The sequence below is a fragment of the Talpa occidentalis genome, unplaced genomic scaffold, assembly GCF_014898055.3.
Source record: "Talpa occidentalis isolate TD23 unplaced genomic scaffold, MPIMG_talOcc4v2.1 talOcc4.4, whole genome shotgun sequence".
Taxonomy (NCBI): domain Eukaryota; kingdom Metazoa; phylum Chordata; class Mammalia; order Eulipotyphla; family Talpidae; genus Talpa; species Talpa occidentalis.
The window spans coordinates 145,028,807-145,046,683 of NW_023604295.1; the positions used below are offsets into that span (position 1 = coordinate 145,028,807).

Here is a 17,877-nt window from a genome sequence, read left to right on the forward strand (position 1 = left end):
TCTACCTTCAACATACATTGTTGGTCTTGTCTTTGTTTTTGTTAGGAGGGACAGCAGTGTGATAAAAGAGGAAATCAAAGCCTTTCTTGCCAATCGGAGGATTTCCCAAGCAGTTGTTGCACAGGTAACAGGTAAGAGCCAAAGAGCCCTTTATTCTGGAATCACGTCTAGTCTCTGCCTTCTGGTGCAGATGTTGAATATCGCTTGCATTTCTGCACTGCAGTGCAGATCTGTCAACTCAGGCATAATAATGTATGCCTGTGATTTAAAACCCATTGTCTCCCATATCGTGGAACTTCGCCAATGATTTTTTTTAACTTGTGCTAGTAAATTTTATAGCATTGGTAATAAGCACAAAATTCCCTATTTTATGGCCAAAAAAAAGGGTTTCTGTGGTTTTTTAAAAATTGTGACAGAACTTAAGACACATGTATGTCCAACTGCTATCTACAGTTCATATTTTTAAAAGCTTTGCAGTCCTCCAAATGTAATCCCTGCTTTTATTAAAAAATGATTCATGGGAGTAAAGGAAGTTGTGTTTTTTAAACCACTTTTCTGTATGTGAAAACTTTGCTCAAACCATTACTGAGAAGATAAGAGTCACCGTTGTCTTCTCTTTGTTCTTTATATCACATCCCATGACCTACCGCGGCCCCATCGTGAGCGTGTGGTTATGTGTGTCATTCTCAAATCAGATTGCATTTTCTATGAAGTTCTTAAATTTGGGGGTAACATGTCTCTGTTAGCATGCAGTCTTCCCTTTTGGCTATCAGTGATTTATAAGACCTTAATAAAATTGACTATGCCTTAGTCATAAGAGGAACCTACATTTTGTAGGTGATGAATTGTTGTTCATTGTATGTTGATAGATAAGAAAGTTAATTTGCCCCCCCCCTTCTTTTTTAACACACCGCTAACAGCTATGTGGCTTTGGTTTTTTTTAACCTCTGAGCCTCAGTTTCTTATGTCTGCAGTGAAATAGATTTGATTTTCATAGTATCCTTCCAATTTTATGTTAGCATTTCTGCCCTCTGGATATTGATAATATATTTAGCCTAATTTACCTAAAAGGCTGTTGCTATTGACCATTAACTTGGTTAAAAATGAAACTTGAGCTTTCAGAAGTGTTAAATTTCATTCTAAGAATCTTAAGGTCAGCCAATCTTAGTGTGCTTGCATGTGTGTGTGTACATGAATGCTATGTGTGTATAATATATTACATGTAATTTTGTTTTTATGGTACCACTTTACAACATAGAAGTTTCAGGTGTGCTTTGTTGAGAATCAAAATAATTTTTTTTCATAAATGGCAGTAAATCATTGGTTATACCTAGGATACCTTATTCCCTCAATCTTATCAACTCCTGTCTGTCAAGATTGTGTCAGTTATTACTCTCATCCTCACTTTTGCCCATGGAGATCTCTCCTTTTTTTCTGAGATTACTTACATGATTGCACTAGACCTTATTTTGTTATGCACCTTAGAGTAATGTTCTTTAAAAGCCACCATCTTTCTTACACATCCTCAAAGAGTCCATCATTGTACGTACTCTGAAGAGTCTTGTTAATCTAGATGCCTTATAGTGCTAACTTGTAGGGTGAAGGGAATATTAGTGACATTAATACAGGCAATACCTGTGAAAACTCATCTGGTATGACTTTTTCCAGTGATGTTCCTTCTCCAGAAATAATTATCTATTTGCTCAACAAATGTAGCATGAGTTTCTGCCCTTAAGGAACTTGCATTTTTCTTTTTATTTACTTTAATTCAATTGTTTACATGAGGCAAGGGAATGAGGATGATTTATAACCAGATAGGTTCATTGTCCTGTTGGTTAACTTACTGAATTCATGTATTTCTCATGTATTATTATGGTACAATTTCACCCAGTCCATTCAGTCATTAAGCTAAACTCAGGGACAGAGCTTTTCATTCCAGGAAAAGATCCACCTACAGAATAATGAGTTAGTGGGAACCACATAAAGCCTGGCCCTCATAGCTGGTGCACCTGGATAGAGCGGCCTGAGTAAAGAAACCTCTAGGCACCCAAGCTCGCTCACTCAGATTTCCGGATCAGTACCTAGACACACCTTCTCTCTGGGAGCAAGTTACTCCAGTGCAGCTTAGAAGAACATGTGCGTGATGGAGTCTACCCCAAAATACAGTTAAAGATGTGGTGTTCCAGAATCTCATCCTATAATGGAGTCTTTTAAAGTCACTTAAGTTCAACTCTAATGTGTGAAATAATGAAATCAATCAACCTTGAGATAAAAATGTGAACAGCGGCGCATAACAAAAGAAAATGCTAAATTAAAAAACGTAGTGAGGTGCAAAATTATAACACATGTGCTTGTTCCAGAAACAAATACAGAGGATTCTTTTTATAGATTCAGAGGATTTCTATAATAGGATAAACAAGAAGTTCATGGGTGGGGTCTGTATAAATAATATCCTACTGATAGGAAAAATGACAGTATAAACAGGATATAATGGCAGCGCCTGCTGAATTTCCCAGCATGTTATTTGTAGCTTCTTTCTCAGAGTCACAGCTGCTCCCACCAAGGGTCGGTTTTTACCTCTGTAATAGGTCGAGCAAGATTCTAAATTGTCGCTAACAGCAGTAGAGTGGGGAGAATAGGCTTTACTTGGGTAATAAACACTAGTGTCTGTATTCACCTTCAGGGAAGACATTTTCTTAGGCTATTTAAGAATTCTTAAAACATGATTTTCTTTATAAATGAACTCTGGGATAAATCAAGAGGGCAGAATAAATGAGTAAATGGGCAAAGCATGAATGAGTGCTTATTACCCAAAGAAATATACTCATTGGATTTATGTCCTCTTAAAAAAAAGAGAGAAAATTTCCATGTCTAAATTTTCAGAAATTTATCACAATTTTGTGTTCTTGAATGATAGTAGTGGGAAGGAAAAGCCATCATTAAACTTTAGAATACCAAGGTTCTAGTCTGTCATTAAATAGCCTGTGACCCAGGGCAAGTCACATAGTTTCTCTGAACCTCAGTTTCCCTGTTTATAAGATGAGGAGCTTTATACGATAAGCCTTTGTATTGGATACCCATATTTTCTCACTTTGGAGATGACTAAATTAAACACTGAGTGGAAGTTATTTTCTGAGTATCTTTTCTGGTTGTCAGGTTTTTTGTTTCTGTTTTTATTTTTTATTTTTTTTAAAAGATTTATTTATTTGTTTATACAAGCACTGGGTACAGTCAGAAGCCTGGGAGGGTGAGAGAATTCACCAGAACCAGAGGGGAGAGCAGAGCAGGCAGACTGAAGCAGTACACTGTTGAGGGGAGCAGCGGGCGGCAGGAGAGGTCTGTGCGCCATGTGGGACCCTTGCCAATGGCTGGGGATCGAATCGGCGCTGTAGAGGCTGTGGGCAGCTTCGCAACCCAGCGTTCAACCGCTGCGCCACCAGGGAGGCCCTCTGCTTTTAAACTATTTAGTGTATTTAACAGGTGTGCATGTTACCTGTATCCAGTGATTCTCATCCCCCAAATATAAGAGAAACTTTGAAATAGTTTTAGAAATGTTCTGTCTGTACTCCTTTCACTTCTCTTTTTTAAATGTCTTTTAAGTAAAGGATAAAAACACTACATACTCAGTTTCTTTGTAATCATTTTTTTTACTAAAATGGGTATATATTGGTCCTTCCCCTATCATAGAACTTCAGGTCAGATTTTAAAAGCCAAGTAAATTGTCAGTATACCTTAAAAAAAAAAAAACAATTTTTAGAGCCAATTTAGGTTCCCCTTAACCCTTGGCAACTTCTGGCACTGATATTTTTACTGCCTCCCTAGTTTTACATCTCCCGGAATGTTATTATACAGTATGTGACCGTTTCATGTCAGCTCCTTTCACTTAGTATTATATGTTGAAGGTTCCTTTATGTCTTTTCATGGCTGGACAGCTCGTTTCGTTTTAGAGCTGAATAATATTCCATGATCTGGATGTACTAGTTTATCCATTTACCTACTGAAGAACATCTTGATTGCTTCTAATTATAATTATGGTAATTATAAATAAGATATAAATAACTAGAATTTATATATACATTAGAAAAGAATTGTTGGCAGGGCACAAATCACAGGTTATAGAATTGTTTATTATACTCCAACCAGATATAATGGTCACACTCATTTAACAAGATTTTGTCAATGCCTACCTACCTAATGAATTTTATTGGTTTTTATCTAGATCTCCGATTTGAAACCTTTTCTCTCTCTACATGTGAGCTCTCTGCCTTCAAATTTAAAAGGTTTAGAGTTTTTGTTTTGTTAGAAAATTTCTTTTTCAATCTTCAAGTGAACATCAGTTGCCAACATTATAAATGCTTTTGCAGAGTGCTTTTTAAAAATTTCCTTTTGTTCTGCTGCTTCTGAAGAATAAGAACAGACATACATAGAGTAAGAATTCTTACTTTAGATCTCATTTTCTTATATCTTATTCTTACAAGATAGTTCTTTATAAGAAACTATTGATATATTTTTATGAACACAGGACCTGAGCTTACTTTTCTCTTCCATAAAAAAAAAAAACTCAGCCTCTATATCCAGAAACCTGTATCTTCTTCAGTCTGGAGATACCGAAGGTAAAAATTGAAGTGAAAATTTCATAGGTTACTTTTTGTTGTATTTTCTGCCGTTTTTCAAATTCATTGCCCTATCACGGCTTTTCTCATCTTGACTGCAGCATAAAGGGTTATACGTTTTTGGTAAAAGTTAGGAAGATTGATTTTCAAGTATCAAACAAAATTTTTCTTCCTGTATTTTTAAAAATTCCATTCTAAGATAAACTTTGGCCAAAAAAAAATTACTTTAAACGGTTAGGCAGTGATGTGGGCTTTTTTCCTTCACTGATTTCCATTCTTGTTTCTCCACATTTCTTATTTCCTAAGATTGTGGGGCTAAGTCTGTATTTGATCTGCAATATTCCTCCAACACTTTTATGAAACACTTCTTACCTAATGTAACTTAATTTTCCTTATATTAAAAAAACCTGACGGGAATAAATGACAAAAAGAAGTAACAACCTTGTAAGGAAGTCAGAAGGTATCTGTGTCTGATAAAGTTGCAAAATGTAGGTTTCAACTGTAGTTCTTGTGAGTCATCAGGAAATATAACTTCCTGCAGGAGAAGGATGTGCAGTGAATTAATAGCATTTTTTGGTAAACTATAGATAAAATTTTTTATGTATAATGCTATTCTGGCTAACTTCTGAGGTATACTTACAGATAAATATTACAGGATTTGACAGCAGTTGTTATAAATAATCTATTCTGTCAAGAAAGAGTATACTATTTAGTAAGTAATAAGTTACTGAACTTAGATAAGGAACTGAAGCCTGAACTAACCAAACTAACCAAGCTTTTGGGCCTTGATATCTGAGAGACATGTAAAGTTTTGAAGTTGTTCAAATTACTGAAATTATTAAGGCCTTTAAGTAAGCTTTTAATATCAGCATGTGTCACTATCAGCTAAATTTGACAAGATTTAAATAAATAGAAAACAAACTTGAGGTGCACAGGGGAAATGTAAGGTTTTTCTTTATTTTTGATCATGTTCTTGAGATAAAATTTTCATAGAGTTCTCTGAGTTGTATAAATTGATATACTGGTATAACCATTACTAAAATCAAGCTCTGGAATTTGTTGTTAGTATTTCAACAAGTTTCTCCTGCCTCTGCATCAATTACTTCTCCCCATCACAGTTCCTAATCAACCACTGATTTGCATTCTATCAATATAGCTTTGCCATGTGACTGGAAACACAATACATACTTTCTTGTGCCTTCTTTCAGTTCGTGTGATACTTTGAGATTCATTAATGTTGTTACATGTACCAGTAGTTTAGAACTGTCAAATCGACTGGACATAACAATATTCATTTATCCTCTAATCAGTAGATGGCTATTTGGCATTGACTCCAGGTTTGGGCTATTTTGAATTAAATGAACATTTAATTAAATTGAACATTTGTCTACAAGTTTTTATATGAACATGCACTTTTCATTTCTCATACCTGGAGTTGTGGGGTTGCTGATAAGTATATGTTTAACTTTTTAAGAAACTGACAAAGTTTTCTAAAGTGGGAGATTAGTTTGCATGCCAGCCAACAACATAGAGATTTTCAGTTGCTTTGCATTGTCTCCAGCACTTATATCTGTGCTCCTCTTGATAAGTTTGGTTTTGTTTTTTTTTTTTTTTAAGTTTTCCCTCAGCATCCAAAACCTTTTTAATAACAAGGCAGAACCGGGGTTATTTTTGTTGCTATCACTGGCCCCTCATCCTCTGGTGTGCTCAAACTTCCTGCTCTTGGAGTGCAGGTAGGGCTTGGTATGGCTGTGTGGGGTGCTGGGGTCTTGCAGAAATGACAGTGTACCTCTCGGAGAGCAGGATGGTGTGAGAGCCCTTGGGAGATTCCAGGGCTAAATGGTTGAAGGTGAGGTCAAGGCCCCGGCCTTGAGGATGAGGCTGCAGGCAGGGCTGCTCACCCCCAGTGCACACACCTTCAGTTTGGATACATACATCATCTGTTCTAGTTCTTGCAACCACGGCAGTCTTGCCTTCCTGGCCAGGAGCTTCATCCGGATCACTGTGGGCCAAGGCATCCAGTTGGTTCGACACATGAACAACCTTTTCAGCACTACTTGGTTGAAGGTGGAACTGGTCTGTCTGGCCAGAAAGCTTGACCAAACAGCCCTTGGCAGATGTCCTGGCTTTTGGGCTCCCTGCGGAGAGTCTTTATAGGTATTTGTGGTGGTGGATGTCCATTTCCAATAGAAAGCTGTAGATAATTATCAAGCTATATAATCTTGAAATCAGAAATTGTAGTTCTTCCCCAACTTTTTCAGGCTCACTGTCATTATTTTAGTCTTTTGCATTTCTGTCAGAGTTTTAGAAATCAGCTAATCAGGCTCTACAAAAAAATCATATTTTTAGTGGGGTTGGGATTGTGTTGAATATTTATATCAATCTAGCATTAGGAATCGATATTTTAATCATATTGAGTGTTCCTATCCAGGAACATGGCATATTTCTCTTTTTGTTTAGGCCTTTATTTTCATGTGTGCAGTTTTCAGTGTATGTGTCTTGAACATATTTTCTTAAAATCATCTTTTAAGTACTTTATATTACTGGTAGCATTATATATGTACGGTCTTTCATTTCAATTTCTAGTTGTTTCTTGTGTCTTACACAAAGGATTTTGGTATGCTAACCTATTTTGTGATCTTGTTAACTTTTTTTTTTTTTGGTAAATTCTTAGAATTTTCTACATAGATTATCCTGTTATTTGTAGGTAGAGATAAATCTTTTTTTTCAATATGTGTGTTCTTTCTTTATCTTGCTTTTTGCACTGACTATGACAAACAGTTAAATACTGACTAGGAATATGATAATGTTCATCCCTGCCTTTTTCCCAGTTCTAGGGAACAAGAATTCAGTTGATGTTTACTACAAGTTCTTCATAGATGCCCTTTATCAAGATGCCCTTCAACGGAAGTTCCCTTTTGTTTTCTAGTTTCTGAGAGTTCTTGTCATTAATAGGTGTTGTACTTTGTCAGATGCATTTTCTACACCTGTGGTGATGACTACACAGTTTTCTTTTATACTCTTGTTAAAATGGTAAATTGCATTGAATGATTTCAAGTGTTAAACCAACCTTGCATCCTGAAGGAAAAAAACACGTCTTAGTCATGATAGATTACCCTTTTTGTTTGGTTTGATTTGATCTGCTGATATTTTGCTCAGGATTGTTGCAGCTTTGTTCATGAGGGGTATTATTTTAGGTTTGTTTTGTTTTTCTCTGTTTTTGTAATACCCTAGTTTAGTTTTGTCATCATAATGTGGCATCATAAGATGAGTGGGAAGTGTTTCTTTCTCTTGTATTTCTGTAGTAGGCTTAGAATTAGTATTATTTGTTCCTTAAATATCTTAAAGATTGTGCTTTTATTGTAATGAATAACTTACATTTGATCATGACTTATTATCTAGATCTAATATTGTATCCTGTCAGCAGAAAGGAATATACAATAGTACCGATTATTGGGCCCTTAACCTTTTTTTCTTGCTGCTCACCTAAAATAGCAGGGTTACAAATCACTAACCAAATTGGCTATGTTTTGGATATAGCAATAGCCCTTCTTACACCCTTGTGTACCTGAGTAAGGAGTACAGTTTTTATTCAAATGGGTATGAAGTTTTGCTTCCTGTAGTAGTTTAAAGCATGTTGGATGACCTGTCTCTAAATTTCTTCCCAAGCAGATCAATGAACAATATCTTGGTTTGGAATACATTGAGTTTATTGTTAGTGTCCAGTATAAACATTGCCCTACACTTTGTCATTGTTGTTGATGAGAAACATAAAAAAGGATTTTTACAGACATTCCTAATGTGACCTTTATTTAATGTTTTGAGACATTTAAAAAAGTAAAGTATGCTATTTCTCCTTTGACAGTTTTCAACATGAAGATTGTCTTTTGTACCCAAACTCTTCCATTGCTAATTTTTTTGCTGAATATTTTTTATTATCAGTTTATCTTGCTTTTTCAAGGATGTAAAATGTTTGAATGTTTTATGTTAAAATAATTGTGCATAATATTTAATAAGCAATATCTATTAAATATTGTTGAATGTGCTCTTTTAGTCTTTAGCTCACCATATCATTGTGTTAAATAAATACCTACAGGACAGAAGATGGCCATCTAAGTGAGTTGTAGACTGCCAGTGGCTCTGGTTTTTTTTTGTTGTTGTTTTTTTTACTACTTTGCACTTTTTTAGATAAAACTCTGTTTTGGGATGTTTTTATTTTTAGCAGTAATTTATTTTAACACTTAAGAAGTGCTGGATGCCGTGCTAACTGTTTTATGTATTTGAGAGGCAGGTGTTAACTTCTTCAGTTACAGACTTGAAAACTGAGGCTAAAAGAGATTCAATCATTTGCCCATGGTTACAAAACTAATTGCTGCTTGTCTTGTTGCAAAACTGATGTTCTTAACATAGCAGTGCAGTACCTAGTAGTGCAGTGGTCAAGCAAGACTTTGCAGCTAGAGTACCTGGGGAAAAAAATATGATTTCCATCACTTACTGCTTTTATGTTAACTTTGGACATGTTATAGAACATTCTAAGCCTCCTTTGGATGGTCTTCCTTTGGAAAATGAGAATAATAATTATAATACCAACCTAACAGGGATCTTGAGTAGGTTAAATGAATTAATTTATCTATAGTTGTATAAATGCCATAGAAGTTGTTCTGTTATTATCATTATTAAGAATTCTGCTTCATGTTTAACCAGCAGTGATTTTCTTTTTTTTTCTTTTTATATTCCCCATACAAGTGCAACCTTCTTATTTTGACTCCTATCTCTCTTTCCCCGCCCCCCACCCCATAGTGTGTCTCTGGTTCATAGTTGTTTGTTGATTTTGATTTTTTCTTTCTTATAGTTATTCTTTTTCCTGGTCCCTTATTTAAGTTTTCTAGATTCCTGCTATGAGTGAGACCATCCGGTATTTTTCTTTTTCTTTCTGGCTTATTTTGCTGAGCATGATCCCTTCCAGCTCCATCCATGTTGCTGCAAATTGCATGTGTTTATCTTTTTTGAATGCTAAGTAATATTCCATGGTGTATATGTACCACATCTTCTTGATCCAGTCATCTATTTTTGGGCATGTGGGTTGTTTCCAAAGCTTAGCTATTGTAAATAGTGCTGCTATAAACATAGGGGCGCAGGTGCTCTTTGGAATTGATGTTTCTGTGTCCTTTGGGTAAATACCTAGGAGTGGGATTGCTGGATCCTATGGAAGCTCTATGTTTAGTAGGTCCAGAAATCTCCACACAGCTCTCCATAGTGGTTGGACCAGTTTGCGCTCCCACCAACAGTGCAGGAGAGTTCCTTTTTCTCCACAACCTCGCCAACATTTGTTGTTGCTAGTTTTTTTAATATGTGCCATTCTCACTGGTGTAAGATGGTATCTCATGGTAGTTTTGATTTGCATTTCCCTGATTACAAGTGATTTGAACATTTTTTCATATGTCTGTTGGCCATTTGCATTTCCTCTTCAGAGAAGTTTCTTTTTAGCTCTTCTGCCCATTTTTTGATTGGTTTATTTTCTTTGTTTTTGTTGAGTCTCATCAGCTCTTTGTAGATTTTTGTGATCAGTCCTTTATCATTAGTGTTGGGTGCAAAAATGTTCTCCCAGTCGGTAGGGTTTCTCTTTGTTTTTGTTATTGTCTCTTTTGCTGTGCAGAAGCTCTTTAATTTGATGTAGTCTCAGCTGTTTATCTTTGCCTTCACTATCACTGCTTTGGGTGATGTGTCTGTAAAGATGTCTTTGATATGCATGTCATGTAGTGTTTTGCCTATATTTCCTTCTATGTATTTTATGGTTTCAGGTCTTATGTCTAGTTCTTTAATCCATTTTGAGTTCGTTTTTGTGCATGGTGTTAGGTAGTAGTCAAGCTTCATTCTTTTGCATGTAGCGACCCAATTTTCCCAGCACCATTTATTGAACAAACTTTCTTTGCTCCAATGCATATTCTTTGCTCCTTTGTCAAAGATTAGTGGACCATAAATCTGTGGGTTTGTTTCTGGATTTTCTATTTGATTCCATTGGTCTGTGTGTCTGTTCTTGTTCTAATACCATGCAGTTTTGATGATTATGGCTTTGTAGTATAGTTTGAAGTCTGGGCGTGTGATGCCTCCATTCCCTTCTTTTTTTTTTTTTTTTTTTTTTCAGGAGAGCTTTGGCTATTTGGGGTTTTTGGTGATTCCATATGAATTTCATCAATAGTTGTTCTATTTCTTTGAAGAATGACATTAAAATTTTCATTGGAATAGCATTGAATCTGTATATTGCTTTTGGTAGGATGGCCATTTTAATAATGTTTATTCTTCCAATCCATGAGCAGGGGATGTCTTTCCATTTCTTTGTGTCTTCTTCTATTTCTTTTAACAGTGTTTTATAGTTTTCTTTGTATAGGTCCTTTACCTCTTTTGTTAGATTTATTCCCAATTATTTGATTTTTTTTTTGTTGTTTCGATAATAAAAGGGATGGGTTTTTTTATTTCTTCTTCTTCAGATTTATTGTTTGTGTATAGGAAGGCTACTGGCTTTTGCGTGTTGATTTTGTATCCTGCCACTTTACTGAACTGATTGATTAGTTGAATTAGTTTTTCTGTGGAATTTTTGGGGTTCTCTATGTATATTATCATATCATCTGCAAATAGTGATAGTTTGACTTCTTCTTTTCCTGTTTGGATTCCTTGTATGTCTTTCTCTTGTCTTATTGCTCTGGCTAGGTCTTCCAGTATTATATTGAAAAGCAGTGGTGAGATGTACCACATCTTCTTGATCCAGTCATCTATTTTTGGGCATTTGGTTTGTTTCCAAAGCTTAGCTATTACAAATTGTGCTGCTATAAACATAAGGGTGCAGGTGCTCTTTGGAATTATGTATACCCAATAGACCTTTTCTCCATTTTTCTCAGATAGGTGGTTTGCTATATATTCTGCACCATACTTTTTAAGCTTGGAAATTATCCCATATCAGTACATAAAAAATATTATTATTGGCTTTGGGGGGGGGCTTTTATTCTTTTGTTGGTACAAGCTTCATCTTGTATTCACCCTTATTGTAGATTTGAAAAAATGAGACTGATGAACATCCTGTTTGTATTAATGTTCAAATCAGTTGTAGCCATTGTTCTTTTATGTTTTGCCAATGCCAACACTGTAGTCTTAAACACATTTCCCATATTACTAGTTAGGTTAAACATCATTTCATATTTATTGACCATTTATATTTCTTTTCTGTGAATTGCCTGTTTAAATGTGTTACTATTTGGTATATGGTTGCCTTTTTTGTTTTTTATTTTTATATTTTTGTTAAATAAAGTTGTGTATTTTAAGTTGTAACTCATGTTGTTTTAATACATGTACGCTTTTTGTTATCACTGTTTTTAAAAAGTGCTTCATATCCCATCTTCAAATAATACCATTTTCAACCAACTCTGCTTTTTAGCAATTCAGTTATCACTTGAAGCCATTTTGTACTTTTACACCCCACACATAGATAGGCATTAACTAATACTTGTTTAATAAATTAAACAATTAGGTAAAGATTTAGATAAGACTCGGTATGATGATAATTATTCTAAAAACTGCGTGTACTCTTTTGTAAGTGTGCAGGGTTTTTTGTTTTTTTTTTTTTTAAGTTTATATATGCCTTTTTGACCATATAATTCATCTTATAGGAATAGGTCCTATAGAAATATTTGCCTGTATCTAGAATGATCAATGTGTAAGGATATTATTGTATTTACTTTATGATAGTCAACAGCTGTAAGTAATCTAAGTGTCCATCAGTAGGAGACTAGATTATAAATATATTTTTAAGTGCCGATTTTTAAACATATACCAAGTCACAGACTCAATAGTGGGTGCCTGACTAGATTCAAGTGTTACCAGTTTGTTCTGTGTTCTTTGATACTGATCAAAATCACAACAGGATTTTACTGTTTTTGACATGATTGTAAAGTTCATCGGTAAGAACACATACATAAGAGTAAGATTTTCTTTTCTTTAAAGAACAGAGAAAAGAGTTTGAACAAAGTTGCTCTGGCAGATGTTAGAGTATACTGTATAGGTAGAGGAAGTAAATAGATCATTGTCAGGTTGATAGTGAATTTTGTTCACTAATAGGTCCTTGCATATGGGGAAGCTTAGCTTAAATAAAAGAAATATTTCAAAATCTTTAGAAATGGTGTTTTTCTGTTGGTTGTCTACTGAAAATAAAAATAGGCACACTACCACTCCAGAAACACATTAGTTTCCATATGAAATAAAATAGTGTGTGTGTACCCTTATTCCACTACTGTTAGAAGAAAATATTGAATATTTTTATCATTTTGGAAATAGGAAAACTTTTCCTCAGCAATGCATAAAACCCAAACAATAAACCCAGAAGATAATGAAAATTGTAAACTTATGTCCAATAAAAATTGTAAGCCTATGTCATACACTGTAAACAAGATTCGGACTGAAAGACATTTGCAATATTTAGAGCATAGGATTGGAATCTATGATATATCATAAAAGCTATTACAAATTATTGTGAAAATAGCAAATAACCCAATAGAACATTTTGCAAAAAAATATTAGTGTGTAACTTAAAGAAGATGAAATAGAAACATACAGAAAAAACATTTGCAGCCTCTGGAAAATTGAGTAACAACAATCAGTTGCAAGTTAATGGGTTTTTGTTTTTGTGTTTGAGATCAGCAGACTTTACAACACTGAATGATACTGCTGGTTAAAATAACAGAGTAAGAATATTTCTCCACTATGGCCATCATAATCCAACGAAATAATGAAATAATAGGGAAAAAACCTCTTTTCAATGAAGCAATAACTAGAACCTTAAAACACAAACTAAATGAAGTAAGATTTGGTCACTGACATACCCACCTCCATCTTGGAGTGGAAGAAAGGTCCACTGAAAGTATCTTAGTTATAATTGGGCTGGTTCATGAGCTTTGGCTTCAGGGCAACAGTCCTAGAGGGAGAGGTAACAAGAATAACAGGAATATTACTGTCTAGATACAGTTCAACACAGAAATCGTATACCTATAAGTGTTCATTCCTCAATCCCTCATTCCCGCATCTCCTGAAAGCACTAATTTGCTTTCTCTATATATTTACTTATAGAGAACTATCTGGGCATTTCATTAAATGGACTCATACACCAAATTTTTGTGTCTGTCTTCCTTCACTTAGTGTAATGTTTTCAGTATTCATCCATGTTGTGCATTCATCAGTACTTTCTTTTAAGAGCTGAAAGATATTCCATTATATTATTACGTTTTATTTATCTGTTCATCAATTGATGAACATTTGAATTGCTTCCAGTCTCTGGCTTTTGTGCATGATGCTGCTATATACCTTTGTGTACAAGGTTTCTGTAGACACATTCTCTTAAACGATACCTGGGAATAGAATTGTGGAGCACATGGTAATTTGTTAATATTTTGAGGGACTGCCAAACTCTTTTCCATCTTATAAACCCACTACAAATGTCTGAGGGTTCCATGGGCCTCCCTGGTGGCGCAGGGGTTAAAGTCTCAGCGCTATCAAGCTATCACCAGCCACTGGGGCTTAAGTTCGATCCCTGGCCCGGAGCTGACCCACATGGTGCAGTAGACCTCTCTCTTCGCTGCTCCCCTCTATAGTGTATTTCAGTAGATCTGCCTGTTCTGCTCCCCACTCTGTCTCTGGTGAATCCTCTCACCCCCCACACCTCTGGCCTACACCCCAGTTCTTGTATGCATAAATAAGTAAAATAAATCTTAAAAAAAGTTTGAGGGTTCCAGTTTGTTCACACTCTCACCAATACTGGTTATTCTTCATAGCCATCCTAATGGTTGTGAAGTAGTATTTTGTCAATTTGATTTGTATTTCCTTAGTAACTAATGATGTTGAGTATCATGAGTTCAGTATTAACAAAACCGTGTGGTTTTAGCCATTTGCTTATCTTCTTAGAGAAATGTCTAGTCAAATACTTTGCCCATTTTTTTGTTTTTCACTTAAATTTTTATGAAAATATTGAATGTACTTGAGAGTAAACTAATACAAAGTATTGCCATATATCACCCAGATTTAACAATTACCAGGATTTTACTTTATTACTTTTGCCTGATGTCCTTTACTTCCTTTTCTATTGAAACGTTGTATTGTAACTTTAAGGTCAGGTGTTTATCATTGAGAATCAACATGTGTATATACCACATTAAGTTTACCTCCCAGTTTTTAATTGAGTCTTACTATGCTAGTGGATAGAAATAAAATTTAATTTTATATGTTGATCTTGTATCCTGCAACCGTTCTGAACACATTAAATAGTTGTGTGTATCATGTATGTGTACACACATACTCAAGTGGATTACTTCAGATTTTCTGTGTACAGCAGGTCCTCACATAACGCCCTATAATTCAACATCATTTTGTTGTAACATTGATGAGGAGAAAAAAAAAAAAAATCCCAACTACTGTTGAACGTTAAGACGTTATTTGAGGGCCAGCTTTACTTATACCTCATTGGTTTAACAGCACAGTTTCCAAAAACTAATCCATGACATTAAGTAGGATTTATTGTGCAAAATTTCATGTCATCTGCTATGTCTTCCTTTCCAGTCTGGATGGATGGCTTTTATTTCTTTATCTTGTCTTATCATCCTGGCTAGAATCTTCACTACTCTGCTGAACATCCTTATGCTGTTCTTGATCCTGTTGTTAAAGCTCTCTCTGTGTTTAACCCTAAGTATTGTGTCCGCTGTTTTTTGTAGATACCCATTATCAAGGTGAGGATATTCATTTCTATACCTAATAGGTTGAGTGTTTTATATCATGAAACAGTATTAGATTTTGTCACATGATGTTTTTGTGTCTTAAAATTTCATGGGTTTTGTTATTTATTAATATAGTGTATTACATTGATTTTCATATGTTAACTGCACCTCACGTGCCTGAGGAAGCTCTTACTTGCTCATGATGCATAGTCCTTTGCATATGTTGTTGGATTCAGACTGCTAGTATTTAGGTGAAGATTTTTGTATCTGTATTCATAGGGATGTTGGTTGTTTTATGCTATTTGTTTGTTTATTTTGCTATCAATGTAATATTGGCTTCAAAGAATGAGTTGGGAAATGTTTTCTCCTTTTTATACTTGATAGAATTTACCAGGCAAGCTGTTTGAATTTTCTTGTGGAAAGATTTTTGACTAATTCAATATACTGACTTACTATAGATCTATTCAGATTTTCAGTTGCTTCTTGAATCAGGTTCAGTAGGTTATTCTAGGAATTTGTTCATTTCATCTGGGTTATATAATTTGTTGGTACACAGTGGTTCAGAGAAGTGGGTCAAAGAATTGCAATTCTTTTTATTTTTCTGAGGTCAGTAGTAATGTTCTCTTCTCCCATATTCCTGATTTTAGTACTTTGAGTGTTCTGTTATGTTGCTTAGTCAACTTACCTAAAAGTTTCTCAATTTTATTGACGAAGGAACCAAATTTAATTTAGTAGATTTTTCTTTATTACTGCTCTATTTCCTATTTCAATATTTTTCCTCTATATCATTTCCTTCCTTCTGCTTTCCTTGCATTTAGATTGTTCTTTTTCTAATTTTTTTAAGGTAGGAGGCTAGATTACTTATTTGAGATTTTTTTTCTTTTGTATTACAAGCATTTGCAATGATAAATTTCCCTTTAAGCACTTCCTTAATTTCATCTCTTAAAATTCTAATATTTTGTTTAATCATCACAAAGTGATTTCTGATTGCCCTTATGATTTCTTCTTTGATCCACTGATTGTATAATTTCCATATATATGTGTTATACATTTTCTTTTCTTTTTATTTTATTTTATTTTATTTTTTGGCTTTTAGTGATTTCTAATTTCATTCTGTTGTGTTGGAGACCATACTTTATCTGATTTCAGTCCTTTTAAAATAGAGAGTTGTTTTGTGGCCTGATACAATATATGGTCTGTCTTGGAGAATGGGCATACTTTTGAGAAGAATTTGTTTTCTGCTGCTGTATGGTGGAATGTTATATGGATGTTTGTTAGGTCTAATTGGTTTATAATATCCAAGCCTTATGTTTCCTTATTAATCTTCGTGTAATTTTCTCTATTATTGAGAGTGCTGAAGTCTTCACGTATCATTGTTTTATTGTCTATTTCTTCCTTCAGTTTTGTCCATTTTTGCCTCATGTAATTTTGGGCTCTGTTGTTTGAATCATGTATATGTTTAATTATGTTTTCCTTACCAGTTAGTCCTTGTATTATTATAAAGTGTCTTTTTTGTCACTCATAGCAAATGGTATATCTTTTTCCATTCTTTTAACTTTCAACCAGTTGGAATCTTTGAAATTAAAAATGTGTCTGTTATAGACAGCATATAGTTGAATCATGTTTCTTAATTCATTCTCCAAACTCTTTTTATAGGAGTATTTAATCCATTTAAATTCAATATAATTATGAAAAGGTAGAATTTGCATGTACCACTTTGTCATTTACTTACCATGTCTTTTTTTTGTTGTTGTGCTGCTTGATTACTTCTTTATTTTGTGTTAGGTGTTTCCTAGTGTAAAAGTTTAAATTCCATGCCATTTCTTTTTCTATATTTTTTTGAGTTATTGTCTTAGTGCTGCTGTAGTTGTTACAAGTAGCATTTTATATTGTAATAATACAGTTTGAATTAATACCAGCTTAATTTCAATAGTATAGAAAAACTTTGCTTTTTTATAACTTCAGGCCTTCCCCCTTCTTTATGCTATTATTGTCATACAAATGACATATTCATACATTGTATGCCCATCAGTTTAGATTTATGTCAGTAGTTACTACATTATTCAGCTTTTTAAACAAACTTGGGATAAAAGGAATTATAAGCAAAAGATATTTTTATATTGTCTTTTATATTTACCTGTGTTTTACTAGTGCACTTTATTTCTTCATGTATACGATTTGTGTCCTTTTCATTTTAGTGAGAACTCTCTTTGGTATTTCTTAGGTCTTCTGGCATCAGATTCTCTCCAGTTTTATTTATCTGATAGTGACTTAACGTCTCTTTCATTATAGAAGGATGGTTTGTCTGGATATAGAATTCTTGGTTGACTCTTCAGTATTGATTCTTCCCCTTCCCAACACTTTCAGTATATTATTCCACTATTTTCTGACTTCATGGTTTCTGATGAGAAATCAAGTGTTAGTTTTATTGAGCACCCCCTGTACATAATGACTCACTTTTCTTTTGCTTCTTTCCAATTTTCTTTGTCTTTGGTATGTAAGTTAATGTTTTT

The 17,877-nt window shown here is 34.3% G+C and overlaps 1 protein-coding gene across 10 annotated transcripts in view; it reads left to right on the top strand.

Moving 5' to 3' along the window:
- HMBOX1 (homeobox containing 1) overlaps positions 1-17,877 on the top strand; it is a 147,288-nt gene that overhangs the window by 76,719 nt on the left and 52,692 nt on the right. For all 10 annotated transcript variants that reach the window (XM_037526535.2, XM_054701088.1, XM_054701089.1 and 7 more), the window contains one exon: positions 46-131. In XM_037526535.2, coding sequence (XP_037382432.1) covers positions 46-131 — 86 coding nt within the window. The remainder of the gene's footprint in view (positions 1-45; positions 132-17,877) is intronic.